General features: G+C 37.7%; 2 protein-coding genes across 3 annotated transcripts; one reads left to right on the top strand and one right to left on the bottom strand.

The window, feature by feature from the left end:
* Nucleotides 1-3,097: 3,097 nt before the first annotated feature.
* Nucleotides 3,098-10,070, top strand: lrrc8da (leucine rich repeat containing 8 VRAC subunit Da). The gene is made up of 2 exons (XM_026935005.3): nt 3,098-3,352; nt 6,619-10,070. Exon 2 carries the CDS (start codon nt 6,621-6,623, stop codon nt 9,108-9,110), a length of 2,490 nt encoding a protein of 829 aa, XP_026790806.1. The 5' UTR covers nt 3,098-3,352; nt 6,619-6,620; the 3' UTR covers nt 9,111-10,070.
* Nucleotides 10,071-12,500: 2,430 nt separating this feature from the next.
* znf644a (zinc finger protein 644a) lies at nt 12,501-25,665 on the bottom strand. 2 transcript variants are annotated; one of them, XM_026935000.3, is made up of 6 exons: nt 25,527-25,665; nt 19,939-22,330; nt 18,220-18,777; nt 16,095-16,220; nt 14,187-14,286; nt 12,501-13,702 (listed from the first exon to the last, which is right to left on the bottom strand). In XM_026935000.3, exons 2-6 carry the CDS (start codon nt 22,313-22,315, stop codon nt 13,531-13,533), a joined length of 3,333 nt encoding a protein of 1,110 aa, XP_026790801.2. In that variant the 5' UTR covers nt 22,316-22,330; nt 25,527-25,665; the 3' UTR covers nt 12,501-13,530. The 2 variants fall into 2 exon arrangements, with proteins under 2 accessions (XP_026790801.2, XP_053095570.1); XM_053239595.1 differs by lacking the exons at nt 12,501-13,702; nt 14,187-14,286; nt 16,095-16,220 and adding an exon at nt 16,433-17,017.
* Between the last annotated feature and the right edge of the window lie 11 nt (nt 25,666-25,676).

Genomic DNA, 25,676 nt, shown 5'->3' with positions numbered 1-25,676 from the left:
GTTTGTAGAGGTGTGAAATAAACAGTAAGAGCAGTGATGGTGCTGGAAACTTCCAGAAGCCCCTCAGGAGACGTGCCAAAAGACGTCTCTGTTACCTGGACACCTTCTGCACCATCGCAACGGCCTTCCACTGAGACACAGAGGAAGTATGATGCATGTATTAATGCAGGCTGTTCTGTCCTCCATCCCTTTAGTTCCATATTAAACAGTTTCTGTTGTCTCACGTTACTGAACAACAGCTTTAGAAGTCATGAGGTCACAGTTTCACTCTCAGTCTTACTCTCAGTCTGTCTCAGTCTCAGGTTTTGTCTAGTTTTTGTTTATTATCTCCATTTTACAGGAACAGAACAGTCCCTACAGTCCTCTTATTAAAATTTAATCACAAAATATTCTTTATCAGTTAAAACAAAAACTAAATAACAAAACTAACCTAAATAAATGAAATTACAGTCAGCGCAGTCAAGCCTTAACACAGCATCTGTCAGAAGTGAGCAATGATTAACTGAAAGCTATAAGGTTAAAAACTCATACAGTACGGATTAAACATTCACAGTGTTATATTAACACCTTCAGCTCTGGATTATTGCAAAATTAACACATATTTCTAAATTAACACCTGTGATGCTCATCACTGCAAGGTAGAATTAATTCGTAATTAATTAAGTCGTGTTTATTAAACACCTTTGTAGTTTATTTCAGCTTACAAAGTTACAGAAACACTTTTGGTGCTGAATTAACACATATATTGTCAAATAAGCAAAAAAAAAAACAACAAAAAAACACACAACAGGGCTGAATTGACACCCACACCGTGTCAAATTACCAGCAGTAACACAAACAAACACCTATAGTGCTGAAATAAAGCCTACAGCATTGAATGTGCCAGAACTGTGATAAAGAAACACGTATAGTACTGAATTTATGCTTACTGTGCTGACTAACACTTTAGCTGTTGAATTACAGTGTTGAGTTAGCAGCAAAAGAGCTGCATTAATGCTTACTAACGCTTAACACCTTCAGTCTCTAACTCTTATAGTGGTAAACTAATATGAGCAGCACTTAACACCTCCGTACATCAGTGAATAAGTCTTACAATGCTGAACAAACACCAGTAGTGTTACTGAAACACGCAGTGCTCTAACACCTTTAAATAAAGTGCTAAAAGAACACCTACAGTGCTGAATCAGCACATACCTGCATAATGTTAACTCAGCTCTGTAAGTGTTAACTCAGCTCTGTATAATGTTAATTCAGCTCTGTATACTCTGTATAATGTTAATTATAACTCTGTCAGTGTTAATTCAGCTATTTATTATGCTAATTCAGCTCTGCATAATGTTTCAGCTCTGTATAATGTTAATTGAGCTCTGTATAATGTTAATTCCGCTATACAGGTGTTAATTCAGCTCTGTATAATGTTAATTGAGCTCTGTATAATGTTAATTCAGCTCTGTATAATGTTAATTGAGCTCTGTATAATGTTAGTTCAGCTCTGTATAATGTTAGTTCAGCTCTGTATGTGTTAATACAGCTCTGTATAATGTTAATTTAGCTCTGTGGGTGTTAATTCCGCTCTGTATAATGTTAATTTAGCTCTGTGGGTGTTAATTCATCTCTGTATAATGTTAATTCCGCTCTGTATGTGTTAATACAGCTCTGTATAATGTTAATTCCGCTCTGTATAATGTTAATTCAGCTCTGTATAATGTTAATTCAGCTCTGTATAATGTTAGTTCAGGTCTGTATAATGTTAATTGAGCTCTGTATGTGTTAATTCCGCTCTGTATAATGTTAATTCAGCTCTGTATAATGTTAGTTCAGGTCTGTATAATGTTAATTGAGCTCTGTATGTGTTAATTCCGCTCTGTATAATGTTAATTTTGCTCTGCAGGTGTTAATTCATCTCTGTATAATGTTAATTCCGCTCTGTATAATGTTAGTTCAGCTCTGTAGGTGTTAATTCCGCTCTGTATAATGTTAGTTCCGCTCTGTATAATGTTAGTTCAGCTCTGTATAATGTTAGTTCAGGTCTGTATAATGTTAGTTCAGCTCTGTATAATGTTAGTTCCGCTCTGTATAATGTTAATTCAGCTCTGTATAATGTTAGTTCAGGTCTGTATAATGTTAATTGAGCTCTGTATGTGTTAATTCCGCTCTGTATAATGTTAATTTTGCTCTGCAGGTGTTAATTCATCTCTGTATAATGTTAATTCCGCTCTGTATAATGTTAGTTCAGCTCTGTAGGTGTTAATTCCGCTCTGTATAATGTTAGTTCCGCTCTGTATAATGTTAGTTCCGCTCTGTATAATGTTAATTGAGCTCTGTAGGTGTTAATGCAGCTCTGTATGTGTTAATTCAGGTGTTAGTTCAGCTCTGTATAATGTTAATTGAGCTCTGTAGGTGATAATTCCGCTCTGTATAATGTTAGTTCTGCTCTGTAGGTGTTAATTCCGCTCTGTATAATGTTAGTTCAGCTCTGTATAATGTTAATTGAGCTCTGTGGGTGTTAATTCCGCTCTGTATAATGTTAGTGCAGCTCTGTATGTGTTAATTCAGGTGTTAATTCAGCTCTGTGTAATGTTAGTGCAGCTCTGTATGTGTTAATTCAGGTGTTAATTCCGCTCTGTATAATGTTAGTTCAGCTCTGTATAATGTTAGTTCAGCTCTGTGTAATGTTAGTTCAGCTCTGTGTAATGTTAGTTCAGCTCTGTATGTGTTAATTCAGGTGTTAGTTCAGCTCTGTGTAATGTTAGTTCAGCTCTGTGTAATGTTAGTTCCGCTCTGTATAATGTTAGTTCAGCTCTGTGTAATGTTAGTTCAGCTCTGTATGTGTTAATTCAGGTGTTAGTTCAGCTCTGTATGTGTTAATTCAGGTGTTAGTTCAGCTCTGTGGGTGTTAATTAGACATTATGCCCTACACACCCTCTTCTCTCCGGCGCGTTTGGACGTTGAACTCTGTTTATCATCCACTACTGTCACGCACACGCACGCGCGCAAACACACACACACACACACACACACACACACTCGAGCGCGCGCGCAAACACACACACACACACACACACACACTCGAGCGCGCGCGCAAACACACACACACACACACACACACACACGCTCGAGGGCGCGCACAAACACACACACGCGCGCACACACGGTGGCAGGGCACGATGGGGCGCTCGCGCCAGCACTTTTATCCGTTTGTGTGTGCAGCTGCGGGTGACATGGTTCGACGCAGGACCCGCAGTGGAACCGTTCCGCGCTTCTGACGCGTTCTTACACTCGGAGTTCGGCGGAAAGGCGGTTTGGGTCGCAGTTGTGTAACGTGACAGCAGGAAACGACACCCGAGACGCGGTAAGTTTCCTGTTTCTGTGGCGTTATAAGCGCTTTCTGAACTTTCTGAGCTTGTTGATCGCGAGCTCGGCGGTCTACCAAACAAAAGTGTAACTCCATCCTCCGCTCTGGTTAACTCTAAAATATAATTTAATGTGCTGGTGTAAGTCGTCGTGTAGCTTAAGCATGCGCAACGGTATGATGCTTATTCAATAAAACGCCGGGGGGAAAAAACGCACGCGGACTAAATGAGGGTCAATTAACGCTTGACTTACGCACGCGCCCTGATCAATTACAGTAACGCCGTGTAATTGTTACAGCAAATTACACAACACAACATCCGGTGTTTTTATGTTCTTAAAGGAGCAATGTAATCATTAATACCAGTCAACTTTAACACGTGTGTGTGTGTGTGTGTGTGTGTGTGTGTGCCCTTGTAGTGACATTTTACTCAAACTGCAGCTTTGCTTTCGGTTATTGAGGTTAATATTATGTTTAGATTTGGGTAAAGCTGCATTAAGAATTATGTTAGTCCTCACAAGGATAGTAAAGCAAGTGTGTGTGTGTGTGTGTGTGTGTGGGGCCACTTCACCTTTTTCAGTAGCTATAGAGATCCTACAGGTGTGTGTGTGTGTGTGTGTGTGTGTGTGTGAGCTGCCTGTTTCTTTACAGACACAGTGGAGATGTTTATATTATCAGCTCTCACACATGTTACACTTAACACCAAACTTGACACACACACACACATGTACACACACTTGTCTGTCTTTTTCCCCCCTCACACAGTTTTATCTCAGTTTAATCATTTCCAATTTCCACCCTTTCTCTCTCTCTGTCTTTCCTTCCATCTATCTCTCATGACTCAGGTTTCTCGTAAACAATCTGGAAAACTCCAGAATCCAAGATTACTCATTTCCAGACATGGAACAATATAGTACTCTGCATTCGCACTAGCAAGTGACGGGTCTCTCGTGTCGCTTGTAATTTGGCTCAAGCCAACAAATTACAGCCTTCAGCCCACTATATGATCTATACACCACTATATGATTTATACACATCACTATATGATTTATACACATCACTATATGATTTATACACATCACTATATGATTTATACACATCACTATATGATTTATACACACCACTATATGATTTATACACCACTATATGATTTATACACACCACTATATGATTTATACACATCACTATATGATTTATACACACAACGTTAAATGTAACATTAAATGTAAACAGTTAAAAAGTGCAATATGTCGTCTTCAAACAGTGCTGTTATATGAAAATACTCCCTGGCATGGATTATTTTTGTACAACAGCACGGTCTTGTGTGTTATTCCTTACACAATGCACATCTGATCTTAACTTTACTTCCACAATGTGTATAAATCATATAGTGGGCTGAAGGCTATAATTCTTTTTCTAAAGACAAATTACAAGCGACACGAGAGACCCGTCACTTGCTAGTGTGAATGTAGAGTAATATACTGCTCCATGTGTGGAAATGAGTAATGCTGGATTCTGGAGATGTATGTAAGTTTGATTCACATGTTACATGCTCGTCTTTGTACTAGCTTCGTTGTCAGATTAGATTAGCAAAGTGAGCTAACCGTAGCTACGTACTAACTGTAAATACACACACTCCAGATGCACCAGCGATCTCTGCTGCTTCTTTCCAAGCTTTATTTTTCTTTGTAATGTTTCTACACACGTTTAATGACCAGTCGTATGTGACAGGAGAAGATCAAACCAAGGCAATACTGTATGTTTTTCTTCAACATTTTCAATAATCCATGTCAGGGAGTATTTTCGTATCACTGTCGGAAGTGTTTTATTCCTCTTACACCACCTCTTACAACTACTCTTACAGTTTAATTCATTAATGAACGACATATTGAACTTTTTAACTGTTTATAGTTACATTTAGAGTTGCAGAACATCCTTGAGAGAAGTTAGTTCCTGTTCTCACTTACGTAATAGCAGCTATAAACAGTTGTTCCATCACCAGTCTCTCTTTTTTTCTCTCCCTCTCTTGAAGTTAATAAAAGAAACAAATAAACAAACAAACAAAAAAAAAACGCAGCTAAATGATTATAACTTTTTAAATTCATTTCTTCTGGGTTGGTTGGAAAGAGGTTAACAATGTAAAAATTATTGTCTTTGTACAAATAATTACAGTCATTCTTGCAAATAAAAAAAAATAATAATTAAAAAAAAGAATGAGCACATTAATATAAACCTATAGTTTATCTTACAGCAGGAAATACTGTCCAAGTTGTGCGGTTATATAAAAATAATTCTGAGCAATCAGATTAGAAAAAAAATTCAACCATGCTTTGCTATAAATATACTTACACCACACAAACTCAGCTCAGTGTATGTAAAAGAAGAACTGTTGTAGCTTGGCTCCATCTCCAAACTGAAGTAGTGAACATCTTGTTTGTGTAAATTCTTAAAAAAAAAAGGATGTTGCGGGATGTCTTCAGGTTTCACACTTTCTTGTTACTGGGTATACACACATCTTCTGTGTGGCACGGCTTCTTTAAAAAAAAAAAAACATCTCACTGCTGCTTTGTCATTTATTCTGGCTACTGTAAGTAATTACATTTTCATATGGAATTAATTAATTAAGCAGAATTAGCTCATTGCATTCTTCAGAGCGTTGTTCTGCCATCCATTTTACTGCTCGTTTTTGCATTATGATAATCTGTGTTCATTTTACACAGTTTGTGTTGAAATGAAATGCAGTTTATTGCATTTGTATGGTTGAGAAATCACCTGAGCAGCTCATGTGACCTTGGAGGACTCCAGCAACACGTTTTGCTTGTTAGGCATTAAAGCACACTTGTGTGAGTAAATCATATTCTCTGCAGTTTTCAGTGGCAAATTACGGAAGCCCTGAACCACAAGTTGCATTTAAGAAAAAAAAAGCTGATGTGCAGATATTATGACATTATTTCTTAACTTAACATCTCACAATTCTCTCTTAAATATTCGTTATTTCAAGATATTACGTTATTATTTTGATGTAGCATCTATTTTTAACATCTACAACTTGTTATTTCAAGGTTCATTATTACAACTTAATGTCTCATTTTGACTTAATAAGTCAAGAAAATAATCTTTCAATGATTCCTTATTCTCTGGACTACCATCTTAAAAAGATTCAGTCTAGCGCCCTTGACAGTTGTTCAGTTTGTTTCTGAACACAGCATTGATGAATCATGATATAACTGATTGTGATTTTATTATTATTATTTTTTTTTTTGCAGAGATGTTTACCCTAACTGAAGTGGCCTCGCTTAATGACATCCAGCCAACATATCGAATACTGAAGCCATGGTGGGATGTCTTCATGGATTACCTCGGTTTCGTCATGTTGATGATAGCCATCTTTGCTGGGACGATGCAGTTAACCAAAGATCACGTGGCATGTCTTCCCATTCTAGAGCAGAGTAATAAGACATCAAACACAAACTCGTACACGACACCTAGCCCAGTGGAGACCTCCACGTCATCTTTAGGAACTGTCCCCGTAGCCACTCGGGATCTTCCAGACAGCGCAGTGCACGAAATCAGCGTCACTGCTGAGCCTCAACCCAAAGGACGCAGAACAAACTTGGACTTTCAGCAGTACATTTTTGTCAACCAGATGTGTTACCATGTTGCCTTGCCCTGGTACTCTAAGTACCTCCCTTACCTTGTCCTGATACACACCATCGTGTTAATGGTAAGCAGCAATTTTTGGTTCAAATACCCAAAGACCAGCTCAAAGATCGAGCACTTTGTGTCCATCCTTGGCAGGTGTTTCGAATCACCCTGGACTACAAAGGCATTGTCCGAAACTGCATGCGAAGACTCTGAAGAAAACAAACAGAGACTCATTGCTGGTCAGTCTGGTTCTAAGCAGCTGTCCTCAGATAGCCGAGACGAGCGTGCCGATTCATCCCAGCCTATATTAGGAAACAACAGCGTGAAGTTCTCAGCTGAGAAGATCATTCCTGAAGGTCCAAGTATGACCATTTTGGACAAAAAAGATGGTGAGCAAGCAAAGGCTCTTTTCGAGAAGGTTCGGACTTTCCGAGCTCATGTTGAGGACAGTGAGTTCATCTACAACCTCTATGTGACGCAGACAATCATCAAAGCGCTCAAGTTAATCGTTATCCTGGGTTACACATCAACATTTGCTGCAGACATCAAATTTTCTCATATATGTGAACCCAAAATCGAGCACTTAACCGGGTATGATCGATTCTTCTGCACCCACAATATGGCCTTCATGCTGAGGAAGCTCCTTTTTACATTCATGGCTATAATTGGCCTTTATTGCCTCATGTGCCTTTATGCACTTTTCTGGCTGTTTCGACGTCCACTCAAGGAATACTCATTTGAAAAAGTCAGAGAGGAAAGCAGCTTCAGTGATATTCCTGATGTCAAAAATGACTTTGCATTCCTCCTCCATATGGTCGACCAGTATGACCAGTTACATTCCAAACGATTTGGCATTTTCCTATCAGAGGTCAGTGAGAACAAACTTCGAGAAATTAGCCTTAATCACGAATGGACTCTGGAGAAACTGCGTCAGCATGTAATCAGCAACGCCCAAGACAAGCAGGAGCTGCACTTGTTCATGCTCTCGGGACTGCCCAATGCTGTATTCGATCTCACTGAGCTTGAAATTCTGAAGCTAGAACTCATCCCCGAGGTCCGGATTTCAGCCAAGATTTCCCAGATGACCAATTTACAGGAACTCCATCTCTATAACTGTCCTGCCAAGGTGGAACAAACAGGTTTCACTTTCCTCCGAGATCACCTTCGGTGCCTTCACGTGAAGTTTACCGATATCGCAGAAATCCCTCCATGGGTTTATCTGTTGAGGAGCCTCAGGGAACTGTACCTGATTGGTAGCTTAAACTCAGAACACAACAAAATGATTGGTTTGGAATCTCTGAAAGACTTAAGGCACCTAAAGACATTATATCTCAAAAGCAACCTCAACAAATTACCCACCAACCTCACGGATCTCTCTCCACACCTCGTCAAGCTGGTTGTGCACAACGATGGGACCAAACTGCAGATGCTGAACAGTCTTAAGAAGATGACAAGTTTGCGCGAGTTGGAGCTCCATCACTGTGACCTGGAGAGGATCCCTCATGCTATTTTCAGCTTGACAAACCTGCAAGACTTGGATTTGAAATCCAACAGCTTCCGGACCATCGAAGAGGTCATCAGCTTTCAGCACCTGAAGAGACTGACGTGCCTCAAGTTGTGGCACAACAAGATCGTCAATATTCCGCCAAACATAAATCAGGTGAAGAACCTTGAGTCACTCTACCTCTCCTACAACAAACTGGAGACTCTACCAGCTGCTCTGTTTTACCTGCCAAAACTCAGGTACCTGGATCTCGGCCACAACTCCATTTTGTTGATTCCAGGCGACGTGGGATTTCTCCAGAATCTACAGCACTTTGATATCACAGGGAATAAGGTGGAGGTTCTTCCCAAACAGCTGTTCAGATGTACCAAACTGAAAGTCCTCTGCGTAGGGAACAACAGCATCACCATCCTTCCTGAATCCATCGGACAGTTAACGCAATTAGTTCAACTCGATGTGAAAGGGAACTGCTTGGATCACCTTCCGTACCAACTTAGTCAATGTCAACATCTTAATAAAAGCTTATTCATTGTGGAGGATCACCTTTTTGACACACTTCCCCTTGAGGTAAAAGAGAGTATGACAGAGGTGCCAACATTTACAGTTTAGCTATAGAATTTGCAATTTTTGATCCCTTGTTACTGTGTTAAGGGAGACACCTGAAAACTACACTTTTCTGTTTTTTCAGCTAAAGCAGTGTTCAGAGTGAAAGCATTTAAATTCACGAGGCAGAAAAGCTAATTCACTGAAGGGGAAAGGACACATGATGTAAAAGAAGCATATTTGCTTCTGGTTACTAATTCCATGCCGACTTTTATATAGAACCCTGGTTTTGTTAGCCAATAGAAAATAAGTGGAAGGGACTGTGGTTTTATTTGTTTGTTTAAAAAAAATGGTGGCTTGGCACATATCTGAAAGAAAAAAAATAGCCGTCTCATCCCCCACCATCCGCCAGGGTTTTTTTTTTTTTTTTTTAGCAATGTTGGCATCTCTGATATGAGTACAGATAATAGCATGTCCTTTATCAGTGTATAATTGTTAAGCACTTGGAAAATATCAACGTTGATGATAAATGAGATCCAGATCCCTCATTTTGTATGGATTTTGTACTTTTGGACTTCAAGGAAATATGCTGATGCAAAATTTTTGTATCAATCTAACTTTTGCTGTTTAGGATTACCTATGGTCACATTTGGTGATTATTATTTTCCCCCCCATTTTGGTCACCTGTCAATTACCAGGTGCTTCCTCAGAGGTACGTGAAGCCAGCTAACCACATATTAACGATCTTTTGCTGCATCACAGAGCAGCGTAACACTCAGCAGAAAGTGCTATTCACCCTCTTCTGCATACCTGAGCTCAGAGACCCCCGTGACTCCTAGTGTCACTGTGATTGACAGGAGAGAGAGACCATGCCGATCTTGCTCCCTTGACTACCTGTCATGGATGGCTGTGGCATTGTTGGGATTTGAAATTGTAATCGTCTGACAATAGGGTGGACCTGTTTTCTGTTACACCACATGAGTTTCTATCAGGTGACATTTTAAAATTAAACAAATCTCGCCAGTGTCTCATTGTACATCATCATTGCTACATGCCATTCCTGTGATATTTATTGATAGATAGTGCTTTCCTCTGAATGTGTTACTCAGTGCTCAGTGACTATAATTTGTAATAATAAGGCGTTGAATTATGCGATAAATTATCTGACCGATTATCAGCACATGCTTGTCGCTAAAGCCAGTCTGCTTGCTGTACACTGAGGAATTTAATCTGAAGAACTTGAACTCGTGATGGTCAGTGCTTCAGCATGTATTCATTTAAACATTTCGAATGTGAATTCTGCTTTGGAAATGTGTTTTCTTACAAAAACCTGTTTTATTTTTATACACAAGTATTTATCTTAACTGAATCCTTCGGTGAAAAATCAAATGTAGACAATTTTAAAACACTTCAGGACATGCTGTCAGAGGAAAATAATCAACTTTGATATGGTAACAGTAACTCTGTTTAGTCACAACACCGTCTTTGATTATTTTATTGTAACAGTATCACACACAGTTGTTTATTTCTTACTTAGAAACATGAACAAAACATCAGCAGTTTGGCATTACGCCATCCCTGGAAAATTTTCCCGAAGCTATAATAATAATAATAATAATATAGTTCCACTTTAGACTTGTTTGTTATTATGTATTATAATGGTTATTGTACATAATTGCTTATGTAAAATCGAGACAGCATAGGTTTGTTACAATGACGGAAGAAAGTATATGAAGATTTTGGCTTGCATTTATGGAAAAGATTTTGCGTGCTTGTTAGCTACATTAACCTAAAGCAATGAACGACAGATACTGAATATAGTGAAGTGACTTGTGGCCAAGTATGGTGACCCATACTAGGAATTTGTGCTCTGCATTTAACCCATCCAAGTGCACACACACACAGTAGTGAACACACACACACACAGTAGTGAACACACACCCGGATAAATATATCTACATTGGGCATAAAGGAGAAAATTGTGTATGTTTTAAAACGCTGCTTTAAATTACTGGAAATGTTAAACGTGACATGTAATGATGATCCAGGTTATCTATGATGATTTGTGATTTCCCATCCGGGTGCGATGCTTTTTACGACTTTTTATTACTTCTCTTTACAACTTTTCACTCCAAAAGCTCAGTTTAGGTTATTGTTCTGGCCGCCGTGAACTTTCTCTGACAGTTCATAAAGGCGGCAAAACTGGTGGTGGCTGATAAGGAGGATATCTGAAACTGGAAAGGTCACAGAGTGAACACACACCCTTTCACACTCGAAGGACTCGTTTCATAAGGCAGTGTTTATGTTTGTTGTATATTTAAGACATCTGGTTATATTTTAGCTACACAATAATCATAATAAAATAAAAAAAGATAGTTTAATTTCAAAACCAGTTCATTCAACGTGGGTTGCTTTGTTTTTGTTTTTTTTTGTTCTAACGTTTCAGTATTAATGTGATTATGATCACTGAACAGCTAACGAACCGCAACAGTGTTTCACAAACTGTTGTAAATAAGTTTTTGGCAGAACTGAGAATTCATAGTTTTGTTGATCACTTTTGTGCTACCAGCTCGTGAACGGAAACACAACAGGAAAGAACCAGCACGGTGCTGCAGGGCAGGAAACCATTTCTTCCTCTCCCAGAACTCAGGATTGTCTGAACCTGTTGTTACGTTGAAATAACGCAACAAGTTTGTTACAACTAAAGTGAGAAATTGAATTAAGCTAAAGGAACGGGTTTCAGATGAAACGCTGCATGGTTAATTCAGTAATTTTATGTTTATGTACAAATTAAATGATGTTACTGAGCCAAACGATATCTTTTAAGGGCGAGTGTGTGATTAAAGTGTGCTTAACTGGTAGCTATAAAAAAAAAAGTACTATGTAAGTTAAAAATAACACTTTGGGGCTTGCTATTATATGCAAATATTCAAGGACAGGATAGAGTGATAGTTGATTATTTTCCTTTAACAGCATGTCCCCAAGTGTTTTATTTCTCTTATACCACAGCAATTTTCCAACAATTATTATTTGTACTTTATTTAATATTACTGAACATCCGAGAATCAAGTTAGTTCCTGTTCTTACTTATGTTATAGGAGCTATAAATACTCGTTCCTTCACCAGCCTCTCTTTTCTCTCTTAAACTTAACAAGACAAAAATGCAGTTTTTCATGCAAACTACTCTAATTACAGCATTTCCTTCCATAAATGTTAAATAAACGTCTCCTTACAGAAAACTTCACCCTATCACTATTAACACGTTTATTTAATCTGTTTATGTGGCACGTTTGTCTTACACGTCCTGGTTACTATAGAAACAATAACGTATTAGAACAAGCCCATTAACATGTTCTGACCAATCAGAATCCAGCACTCAACAGTGCTGTGGGATAATTAACATTAACACGATAAGGAGGTCAGTCTGACTGTTTTCTATCCAGTAAGCAGAAGACATCGAAAAATTCTTTTTATTCCTCACAACAAAAAAGAAAAATCTTTCAACATTTACATTTCAACATAAATTATTTAAAATTGTTCATAATAAAAAATAACAGTAAAAATAACTGAGCATGAGTAACAGTTGACGGCTTTTTTTTTTTTTCCAGCACAAATGGCAGAACGTTACGTTACAGATTCATGGATGATGTTCCAAATGAGGGGATGAGACCAGCGTGAGCTGAATCTGACAAAAAAAAACCTGGAGTCATAACTAGGAATGTGCTGATAATAGTTTGTACGATACATCACAATATTTAACGTATAAGTATAGAGGTATAAAAACTAAATTTGCAGAAAATTCTGGAAAAGGCTGCAGAGGTTTGTCCAATTCAGCACAGCAGCCATGCTCTTTATTTTGAAAAAAAAATGAACAGTTGTGATAATATCGTAAATTGCGATAAAATATCCTGCAGATTCTGTGATATGATATTTATCATCAGCACATGTCTAGTTATAACACACACTACAAGAGTGACAAGTTTTTTTTTTAATTTCACATTAATCATAAATCATATGAATCCAAAAAAAATTTTATATGGAAATATATCTACTATTTATTTTTATACATTTGCACCATACATGTTCAACAAGTGTGAGGGATAAAAGGTTAAACTGGGTCAGAATTTGTATTTAAAAAAAAATTTAACCGCAATAAAAATCCATACAGGTTTTATAGCGCCTTTTTTCTTTTCTTTTTTTTTTTAAAATTCCTTAAATAAAACCCACCGTATGTCAAGCGTCTGAGGTAACAGTTGTGTTTTGGTGTCTTGGTCGCCACTGAAATCAGAATATTGTCAATAAATGAGTTCTATAAAATACCAGGACGATGTAACGCTATATAAAAAACGGTCGTGTTAAAGAGCTGAACGTCACCGTGAGCTGATGAGTGGAAAAATTCATCGACTCGTTACTCAACACGTAGAAACTCCCGCGGAGGTAAAATTGAAAAAGTCGTTTACACGAATGACACTAGGGTCGGTCATCCTTAGGAGGACGTCTGTGGGTGCGTGTGCGTGTTTGCGTCTTTCGGGAAGCAGGTGACCTCCACCATGGCCGCGCCCGTGTGTGGCACCGCCGTGTTCATGATGTGTCTCTGTAAATGCTTCACCCAGTCCTCCTGCACCGAGAGCGGGCCCTGGAAGACCAGATCACAAAACCTGCACACAGAAAAAAAAATGCAGGAAAAGACATTTATACTGAATTAACCAAGAAACCAAAAATTCATGAAACTAGTAAAGCTAACGTTAGAGATAAAAGAGATAAAACACTGCGTCATGCTGTTATACGAAAAGTATTTTGAAAAGGAGTTTTTAGTTTCCTATTACAGCACATCCCCAAGTGTTTTATTCCTCTTCTACCACAGCAGTTTGCCAAAGATTACCATTTTTATTTATTAAAGAACAAGCCATACTTTTTATATAAATTAGCTCCTGTTCTCACTGTGTTATAGCAGCTATAAACCGTATAAGGCTATTTCCTGCTGATTTAAAATAAGACTTTAAGATGGAAATAAAACTTATAAATGTTCTTAGGTTGACGGAATAATTGTGATCATTATGATTCCAGCATAACAACAACAACAAAAAACTCTATTATATGTTGTTGTTAATATGTTAAAATCATCATCATCATCCACAGTACCTGCAGGTGAGTCTATAAATCTCCTCAGGTGTGTGTAGCAACGGATGAGTTTTCTTCTTAGACCCAGACCGTGACCTCTGCTTCCTTTTACAGTCATAAGCTAAAAAAAATAATGAGAGACATTAACAAAGAAAAATATACAATGTTTAGTTTACGTTTTACATCATTAGGGGTCAAAGCCCCGCGACGCGCGTCATTAGGGGGTCCAAGCACCGCGACGCGCGTCATTAGGGGTCCAAGCACTCAGATATGGGTTCTGTCCCAAATGCTAAAATTCTAGTTAGTGTTCTTACTAAAACATAAAAAACATAGGGCAGAGAATTCGATTCAACATCTGACTTCCTGATGGATGGATTTTTTTTGGCAAATCCAAAAAGTTCTAGTCATTTAACTGTATTAACTATAACGCACTTAACGTTTCTGTGCCATTTGTTAGACTTTAGCTGAGTATGTTGATCTAGGTAAAATGTTAAATCTTATATCGTTTTCTAAACAACCATTGCTTGCATTTGGGATAAAACCTTACTTGCTCAAATCCACTTATCAATAATCTCAGTTTTAAAAAAGTATTTATAACATTTGTTGGATTTTACTTTACGACATGCCAGCAACTCAAACAAACAAATGTATCTAATGTATTATTGTCTATGTATACATTTTTAAAATGTACATATTTTTGTAGTTGTTACTGTGTCCTTTTTAGATTGTTATAAAATCTAAAAGATAGGGTATAAAAATCACTTCGCTTTAATTTTTTACTTTGCTTTACTCACTTCTCAAACTAATTCTCAAAACAATACAAAAAACAAAATTCATTCTGATAAGCAAACTGCAAATAGTATATTTAATACACAAGTATGTTATATTTAAAATAAAATAAGGTAAAATATAAGGAATGTCCTTATATTTTTGTGGACAGGCTGTTAGGATGCACCTTACAGATGTAGTACATTCAAGTTATTATGTATTAAAACAAAACAAAAGCATAAATTAATTCACACTGGTGCTCAATGTACCAGAAAATAAATAAATAAATAAATAAATAAATAAATAATACAAGAACTAATGGGAGATTGTACCAAATTGGGACAAAAATATCTTCACTGTACTCTGTCTTCAGGTTAATGTAAACTACACCACAGAAACATTACTACTAGGCCATTGTGCTGTTAAGACATTTTTCTTGTCACACGTGAGAATGGCAGAGAGGAAGTGAGAAGTTATATGCGTTAGTTCTCCTCCAACTGCAGACTCACATCCGTTCACCAACGGGATCTGAACTCATGAGCTTCAGAGGCAGGTACACATCCTGATACAGACTCTAAACTGTATACTGCTGTCAAAGATTGATCTAAATTCATCATTTTCTACAAATTAATGTCAAGTCTTATATTATTTTTACAACACGAGATATATGTCTCATAGTGTCTTTATAACATCAAGTCATTTTTACACAAATGAATTAATAAATAAAATAAACCTTATAATTTCAGGGTGTTGGTCATTTGAATTTTAACTTGAAAATTATAGTAGTAATCAAAAAAATTACAGAACAGTGTCATTATGTACATAGATAGGTAGAAAGATATTGGTGAAAATTGAAAAGATTAAAACTTCAAGGTTTTTTTTTTTTTCCCCCCGAAATCCATAATAAAGCTGATTATTCATATGATCTCTGAGATTTACAGATATCCTTTTAATCTAATGATCATCACATATCTTCTAGCTCCTGTGTTTGTGACCAAAAGGCTACGAGTTCAAATCCCAGGACTGCCCGAGATCCACGACCGAATCTTTATTCAGGGTGAACAACATGGCTAACAACAAATCAAAGCATACCTACATTCTCAGGTTTACATTCTCACGTTATAGTGCTATTAGATTTCGTAAAAATGTAAAACGACTCACTTGTTCCTTCCAAAAGTGCATTTCTTTTTCTTCGTGCGTAAGCCCGTAAGTGATTGGAGAGGCTAACTCCGCTGTGGAAAGTCGCGTTACAGTGAACACAAACTTTTCTGTTTAGTTCACTTTTCTCTGAAACAGAAAGAGAGTCAGTCGTTAAAAAAACAGCCAAATTCTTACATTATATTAAATAATAATAAATCATTTCTGCTGGTGTTCCAGAGAATAAACTCAATATCAGAGATTTTTTTTTAAAATAAATGTGTTTGTGTTTACTCTGGCCGCATCGTAAGTCTTTATTCTTCCTAACAATAATTTTAAATAATAAATAAATTTACAGTTAATCCAAATTAATCCCATCAGTCACAATTGCAATCAAAAATTTTTTTTGGTTTGTATTGTCTTGATTCTGTGATGCAATTGGTCACATGACCACAGTCTGGCCGTTAAAGCATTTTACAGCTCTATCAAAGGAAGTAAAACATGTTATAAAACAAATACAACTATCAGATTCTGTATATATAACCTTTAAAAGTCTATTATTGATATTTTACTAAGATAAATGAGAGAACACACAGCCCATTGTGACTATAAGAAAATAAAAAGGTATAGAAATTAAAGTTTTATTATGCTTTACTTCATTCCCTTCTTGAGCGTATGTTGAATTTTAAGTATAAATCCAAAAAAAAAAAAAAAAAAGGTGTACAGTCCTAAGAGAAAAACTCGTGTATTCAAATAGGGAGGAAAAATTCAGAATTAAATGAATTGACTAAATACGAATTGTAAAATCCTATTAACTCGCTCTAACATGAATATCTTGTTTAAATCTTGGGTTAGTACATGGCTCATTGTAAATGTAACAAAATTAAAAGTTGCAAAACTTACATTTTTATTATGCTTTATCCTTTCCTTTCCTTGTTGTGTGATTACTGAATTTCAAGAATAAAATTTTGATTTTTATTTACATTTTCAAAACATTTTGTAAAAAGAGGGCTGTCATAGGAATAAAATTCAGATACTCGCATATGTCAAAAAAATAAGAATTAAATTAATTACTAAGTCAATCATTTTAGACAGATTACTTTAGCATGAATATCTTGTTTAATCTTGGGATAACACATAGCTCATCATAACCGTAAGAAAATGATCAGTTATAAAACTATTCTTAAAACAAGAATAAAAATTTCATTTCCGCTGACATTTTCAAATTAATTAATTCACAGTTAAATTGATTAATTATTAATAGCTATAGACTATTTAATTCATGCCCCTTTAGCATGGACACTGTTTATTCATTATGGAACAATGAGTTAGTTTGGACTTAAATTGATAAAATGTTTATATTTATATATATTTTAAGGGACATATATTAGAAAATGAACCTAAAATTCTTGCATGTTTTCAGTCAAGTTTAGCTTGAAAAAATACATGCTGTGCAGTTATTGTTCTGAGTTTCTCAGAGCAGCTGCAAACAAATTTTGTCATGTTGAATTTGACTAAACAAATCAAATGTTCAGTGCTGAGCATACAAATCAGAGCAAAAAAAACAAAAATCCAGAAGTTTTAGGTCAATATAGTGTATACAGGATTTTTTAAAGTGTTCATATTAATGAAACAACATAAGATTACACAGAATGTCCTGTGTTATTAATAATACTAAAGGTTTTTAAAGGTACTTTTAAAACCATAAGTGCTGCATGGCCTTATAGTAGACCTTGGCAGCACTTTAATTTACATAAATTTACATAAGATTTAGATAATCAAAGCACTACATGAACAAATAGTTGCTATAAAAACAAATGCAAATGTATTTTTTTTTTTTTACTAAAAAACACCCTGCTCAACTTAAAAATATTTATATCCAAAGAGTTTATATAAAACTGTTCCTGATCAGGTGATGATGAACTTGATTCCTTACATCTGTACATTAAACAAGGATAAAATAAATCTACGGATGGATATATTTAAAAAAAATACAAAAAACTACTAAATCTAGTTTTCTCTTTGAATTAAAAAGTTAACGTTAGCTATTTAACGTAAATTTAACATAGTTAAACATATTAGCGTAAACTTTAGCAACACCAATGCAGTATGAATTTTCCAAAATAAGAAAAAGAAATGAAACAAATACCTGATACTGAGTTTGGTAGTTGTGCTGATGCATCACGCTCTTTAACTGCGTTAACAAGAAGAGCTTTCCTCGCAGTCTGGGGCAAGGTTTTCACTTTGGCCTCCTCGTGAGCTCTCCTCTTTTTTAGAATTCCTATCAGATCGCTCGATGGTGATCCTTTCATTGCATCTTTATTACTCTCTGTCCTTTTCTTTTCCTCCGCCGATCGAGAGGAAACATGTCCGTGTCGTTTGCCGCCTTGTGCAAAACGCTGCACTTTCGCTGTAGAAATAATGAGGCCGTTACTAAATTTGAAGGGATATATAGAGTTCCTCGAGCGGCACTTCTTTTCAAGGGCTTGTAATTTAATCTGGAACTGCTTCTTGTCACGCATCAGTTCCTTCAGGATGATCACGGGTGATTTGGTCGTAGACGTCGAGCATGGCTTCCCCAGCCTCTTCAGATGGCCCCGAACGTGATTGGATAATCCGGTCTTGGTGTCGAACCACTCCCTACATAGTGGGCACGTGAGCTCAGATTTCGGCTCTGAAGGCTGCTCGATCAACGGCAAGTCAACCTCTGTTACAGCAAGAAATAAATAAGTCATAGGAGCACGTAATCAAATCATTAGCACTACATTAGTTATGAATTTAACGGTTTTGTAAACACAAAAGATCCTCTGTTGTGGCATTTACACTATATGGCCAAAAGTATGTGAACCTCTGACCTTCACACCCATATGTGGTTGTATAGAAGATTGTCTTTGTCTTTGCATGCATTACAATTTCCCTTCACTGGAACTAAGAGGCCCAAACCTGTTCCAGCATGACAATGCTCCTGTGCACAAAGCGAGCTCCATGAAGACATGGTGTGTGAAGGTCGGAGTGGAAGAAATCGAGTGTCCTGCACAGAACCCTGACCTCAACCCCACTGAACACCTTTGGGGTGAATTCAAACAACAACTTTGCACCAAGCCTTCTTGCCAGACATCAGTGCCTGACCTCACTAATGCTCTTAGGCAAATCTTCACAACCTAAACCTAAAACTCGGCTTCAAATCTAAAACTCATCTGTTCACACACTATGGCAATAGTCAAAGGTGTGTAACATGAAAAGTGAACGTAACCACTCCAAGCTGTCTTCTTTATAGCCATAAACTAATCATTAATGGTTACACATTAAAAAGGAAAAAGTTAAAAGGTAAAAGGTCACCATTTAGACATGTTAGTTGCTTATCCAAACCTTTGTAAACAAGGAATTTTAGCTAAATACACCTGTCCTATTGCATTAGTAGTATTCTCATGATATAATCATCCAGAATTTGTACCATTCATTAACTCACTGCCTGACTGCCTGAGGGAACAGGTTAAAACAACCAAAGATGTACTGTAAAACAATGTTACAATGGGAAAACAAAAGGTTTTTACCAAGAATTATTTGATTGCCCAAGTCTTATACTTGACCAAACTTTGAGAAACCATGGGAAACCTTGCAAGCAAGTTAAAAAAAAAGGTATTATGGGAACAGTAAAAGGTCACCAGGATTTACCATGCATGGGGAAAGACTTTGCAAGCAAGTTTCTTTTACATGGTGTCTAAAGTATGTATCTTCATTATAGCCGAGCTGTACAGGATACAAGCCCTTGAATTGGAAAGCCCAAGTCTTGGACGTGACCGTACTTTAAGTGAATGGGGCAACTGGAGAAAACTTAAAGGTTAAAAAAAAAAAAAAAAAAGCTTACCTGTTTTAATTTGAGGTATCGCTGCCATCCTCCGTCGAACAGGAGGCACTTTATCTTGGGAAGCCACTTGGGCTACAGACACAACATGACGTGCTTTATAGCTTACGCCCACCCTGTGCAGATGCCCTCGTATATGGTTGGAGAGACCGATCCCTGACTGAAACACAGCGGGGCAGTAGGGGCAAGACTTTAGATCGACCTTGACGTCCCCGTTTTTCACTACGGGATCCGATATGTTGGTATCACCACAGACTTCTGTTTCCATGCATTCTTCTTTGATAGAAACTGTCTGCAGCAAACCTGATTCTTGCTTGGAGAGCTCACACGAGGCATCTGGGCTTCTAAATGTGGTGTTGCTGATATGTATGCCATCTTTAGAATCACATTTTTTAATAAGATAAAGATTAGAGTTTTTCTGGAAGATTTGCCTGCATTTGGGAAAATCTATCAGAATATCTTGGCCTTGTAGGTTGTGGAATGGAGTGGACATTTTTCTTTTGGAAGGGGACTTCTTTAAAGTCAGCTTCTCCGAAGGTAAGCGTTTGTGGTTAGTGCTCGAGTTTTCTCCTTTAGAACAGTCATTATTACAGCTGAATCCTTGACCATTACCATCAGATTTTAGAGTGCAAACCGAGTTGTCATCCTTTAGTGCAAATAGTTTCCCCTTGCACTTGGCAGGAGATGGTGATCCCTCTTCTGGATTGAGGGGATCATCAATGCAGCATTTACCAAGGTCTGGACTCTCAGCCCTAACACTAATTTCTTCAAAGTTTGGAGTAGACTTGCTTTCTGAGTCACGATTCCTCTTCCGGGATAGCAATGTGTGAATCGATTTGTCAAGTTTCGATTCACTTTTGTCCATTTTATCATCGGCAGTGTCTTTTGATTTTGGTTTATCCGTTTGTAAAAGACCGTTCGAGTCTTCGGGTTCCATGGATTGTTGTGTATCGCTCTCAGGTGAAGATGAACAGTTGCTATTTTCTGAGTCGTGTAAGAATAGCAAATCTTTGTCCAAAGATTTGTGATTCCTTACCAAGTTTGGTTTTCTACCTGACTTACCAACTTTTTGTCCCTGTAGTACATCTTGCCTTCTGATTATCGTACACTGAGCATCAGTGACAGGATGCTTGCTAAGCATATGAGCAATTAGCTCATGTTTACTCGCTGCCAAGAAGTTACACTTTTGACAGGGATAATATCGCTTGTCTTTCTCGTGTGTTTTTGCGTGTTGGACAAAGGTATTGGGGCAGTTGGTTCCGAAAGTGCACTGTGGACACTGTAACCTTGCGTCTTTGCCCTCGTTTGTTATTTCATCTGTTCCTGTAATTTCCTCAACAGTTTGACGTCTTTTTGTCTGGTGAACAGTTATGTGTTTCAAAAGTGAGGTGTGATTATAAAAGTCCTTTCCACACTCTTTGCATATGAATGGCTTTTGATTCGAACAGTTTTTTGTGTGCGTTTGTGAATGAGCTTTGTCCTTAAAACTGCTATTGCTGGGAAATAATGCAGGCTCTTCCTCCGAACCAGAGTCTCTAGACAGATTTTCTCTAACATATCCAGACTTTTGACTATTCTTCACGATTTTTGCTGGTTTCTGTAAAAGGTGTTTGAAGGCCACTGCTGTTCCGTTTGAGTACTGTGACTTGTTTGATCTTGATGAATGCATTTTGGATTGTTTAGTTTCAGGGTCTGCTTCTTTTTGACTGGCCTCTCCAAGGTGATAGTTTTTTGAGTTTTCTGTGGGACTTACCATCATCACCTTGTCCAATTTACACTTCCTTCTAGATGAAGCAGCAGGTATTTTAGCCTCCGTTTCAGAACAGTCCTGATCCTCCAGCAGAAGCTTCATGAACTCTTTCTGGGGAGTCCACTCAAGATCATCTCCATCATCATAACTGTCCAATGAATTCTCTGGAGAATCCACATCAAAGCCCCATATGCCCCGATTTTCCACATCTTCAGCCGTTACCATCTGTCTTAAGGCCATTTCTCCATCTTTTCTAAGCGTCTCGCAGTCTTCTAACTGGATGATTGGTTTGTTGGTAGAATTTTGTGTGTGCATTGACTTAGGCAGCAATCCCGTTACATTTTTGGAGATGTCCAATAACATTTCTTGTGAAATGCTGGGTGAAGCTGATCCATTGACATAGGCAGCTTTGGCAGGTCCATCAGCACATTTGGAGTCAATAAAACTAACATGCTTTAGAAGATCTGCTTGGTCACTGTTTGGTGTCATGTTCTCATGTGGGCACTGCATTGATGCTTCTAATACACTTCCTTCAGAAGAGAACGCTGGCTTGCTCGTTAGAGGCCCAGAGATTTCTGACATGGGCTTGTCATTTTCCTCTTTCTTGATATTCTCCTTCAAAGCAGACATGCCTTGGGACTATGTCTGGGAGATTAAATAAAAAAAAAGGCAGAATTTAATTTGGATGTAGATCAAATTTTACCTTTCTGCACTAATAGAAACTGATCAAAATCTGATCCGTGCAACTGAAATTAAATGATCAGAATCAGTATTATAATTTTATACCACAGCACTGTTGAATTCTGGATTCTAATTGGACAGGAGGTGTTGATTAATTTTCTATAACAGCAGCCCTGACAGTAGTGCAGCCGCGAATCACAGGTTTACATTAACACGCTCGTTCTAACACGTTACTGTTTCTATAGTAACAGCTAAACCACAGGGACAGTACCTCTGCCTCATCACACCACCCTATTGTTGACTATTTTATTAGCCTATTGTTAGAGTTCATGCTAGCTAACGTGTTCAATTAGGGCTCATTTAGCAGCTATCTGCTAATTACCAATTACTTGCTAAATACTGCACTGGAGGGTTTCACTGTAAAGACTGATTGTTGATTCATGTCCTAGATTCTAGCACAGCGACCATATCTATAGCCGTGTAATACTTATAATACATAATTATGACTTTGTGTAAAGGTCTAATTTTTACAGCTCAGTATGAAAAACATGGATTAGGATTTTAATTTCTGAACAATTTATCACAGTTTGGTGGTAAAATTTCCAGACATGTGTGTTGTCAGAGGACGTCTGTAGCAAATCTGATCAATTCATATGGAATAGGCCCTGTTCAGAACCTGGTATTAACATCCGTCTCGAGTGATTCGATCACAAGTGGACAACCGAAACGGACAGCAGTTTACACCTGGCATTATGAATGCATCTCTAATGAACACTTGTGGTTAGATTTCAAATATATCGCTTCCGCTGGGTGAAATGTCGCACACATTTATTATAGCAGTCTTCTACTGCGTTAGTTTTCAGGCAGAAACGTCCAGCGAATCCTGTCTCGTGTACCTATACAGGCTGTTTCTGCCAATGAAACTTATAAATGAACGCAAGATGAGATGACAAAAGAAGCTACAAAAAGCAGCTGCTTTCGTATCTGCTGTTATAGCATCGCATTTATCCATTAAACTAGTGATGGAGAACTCTACATTTCAGCGCAATTTCCACGGCTCGGGCAATGATGCAGTCGATTAGGGGATCCTTGACTGCTGTCCGTGATGCGTCGTTACATGTTTGTGTTCAGGCTACAAATGTTATGTGTTCAAATACGTCCTAGATCACCTCCGAACGTGGTTTGAGTGAGCGGATCAGAGTGCGTCTCAGACACATTGGACCCCGTTCACACCTGTACTTAGTGTGGTCCACTTATGATCCGATCACCCAGGACACATGCTTTTTGCTTTTTCTTTTCCCCCCAATTTTCTCCTTAATTTAGTCTTGGCCAATTCGCACCCACCAATTAGGTCTCCTCTATCATATGAGGGCTACCAACTCGTGAAGGTGAAGACTATCACATGCTTCCTATGACACACGTGAAGCCAGCCAACCACATCTTTTCGAACTGCTGCTCATGCTGTGTCATGGGGCGGCGTAACACGCATGGAGGAAAGAGCTATCTGCCCCCTTCTGCATACATGAGCTCACAGATGCCCATGATTGGTGCCTCACTCAGGAGCATAAACACATATTAATGCCTGGTATGAGAGGGACTCAAAGATAGGTGTGTCATACATACATATATACACCTACATATTACATACGCCTACATATTACATACGCCTAATTTTATTAAAAACTGATTTTGTTCTTGTCCTTTATTATAAGCACTTGTCATAGGGGGCGTGTCCATGCAAATCATGCTTAATCACGAGTAGGTAACATGTCTGTATGCTGTACCTGTGCTAGGAACACAATAACTTACCTAAAACTCTCGGAAGCGTCGCTTCTCCGAGACGTTGTCTATAATTTATCGTCGTGCATTTTAAACTCGCTTTCGTTTTGGTTTCGGTGGCAGATGATAGAAAAGTGCAAGCACTCCCTGGAGTGTCTTTATACTAATGAAAAAGCCCAAAACCTCTTTTCCCACAGGATATAACGCAATCTTTACCAACATGTCAATTCAGACGGGATATATAATACTGCTGATTTTAGGTAAAATACAGCGTAATCATTTGAGACGCTTATACGCGCAGCCCGTAAGAAATACTGACATGATGGAATCGGATGATCCCAGAGATACCTGGGTAATAATTACATTACCCATCTCCACGTATAAAGCTAATCCCGTGCAAATAGGGCTATTGTCTGAGGAGGATTTATGTTGCCATGGAAATGACGCTGTCAATCAAATGTGCAATCTGCCATCTGACACAGTCCTGATAACGTAATAAATAATAAGAGGTTTTAGCCGGTTTATTATAATGACAATTGCATTGAATGCATGTTGTGACATCGTAACATATGTATGTATGATGAAATCATCTTTGCAGCATCTTTAATTAATCTAAATTAAAATTCAGTTCATATTTGTTTAACGCCGTTTCGGTGCATAGAATTGTATTGACTTAATGCATTCATGTTTTCAGTATTTTTAGGATCAATTACTGCACTAGTACTGTACCTGGAGCTACAGAAATGCTATACAATGCCAAAAATGGATCAGTTTGAGTTTTCCATCAGTTTCAGAATGTATTATACCATGCATTCATGTTCCCCACTGCCATCTGATTGCAAAAATCAACTTATATTGTGGTTTTAATGTGAAAAAGAGTTTTAAAAATTACAATGGACAGCAAAAGGAAAGTTTACGCTCCCGTGCTATAAATCCCCTGTCATGAGGAGTTAAAGAACTTAGTGCAAGTGCATAAAGGGATCATAAATAAGCATGCATGACGAATTCACATGAACATTGCACTCATTAATCGCATGTCTTGTTGATCAAGTCACATTTGCCATCTTGTAGAAGAGCATTCAGTCCTGCATCTTGTACCACGTTAAACCATGCAATTCCCCAGCATGCAAAAAGTCTGGAAAAAGCACCACAGCATCTTTAATTGTTCTTAAGGCACGTCTGACACATGAGTTTGTTTAGGTTTATTTTTATTCCTACTGCTAATGCATGCTGTGAATAAGAGCACTAAGTGTTAGCAAGGTAGCAATGATTGCCTATTATCTCTCTATATCAAGGCTAAGAAAACAGCTATTCCAGAACCTGGACAAAAGAGGGATCTTCTCACTCTAAAACAAACAATAAAATTACTATTTTAGCATACCTTTCTGTCGCTGAAACCGAGAACAATAACACCGAAGTGAGATCATTTCATTTTTTTGAAATGCCTTCCATCCATTTCGAAGCCGCCATGTTTGCGCCGATGGTCCACGGACGATACCACTGTACGTCCTTATGGGGGAAGACGTGTGGA

The sequence above is a fragment of the Pangasianodon hypophthalmus genome, chromosome 14 (genome assembly GCF_027358585.1).
Source record: "Pangasianodon hypophthalmus isolate fPanHyp1 chromosome 14, fPanHyp1.pri, whole genome shotgun sequence".
NCBI classification, from domain to species: domain Eukaryota; kingdom Metazoa; phylum Chordata; class Actinopteri; order Siluriformes; family Pangasiidae; genus Pangasianodon; species Pangasianodon hypophthalmus.
The sequence above is the reverse complement of the archived record's forward strand: the minus strand, read 5'-3'. Positions and strand labels throughout refer to the sequence as shown.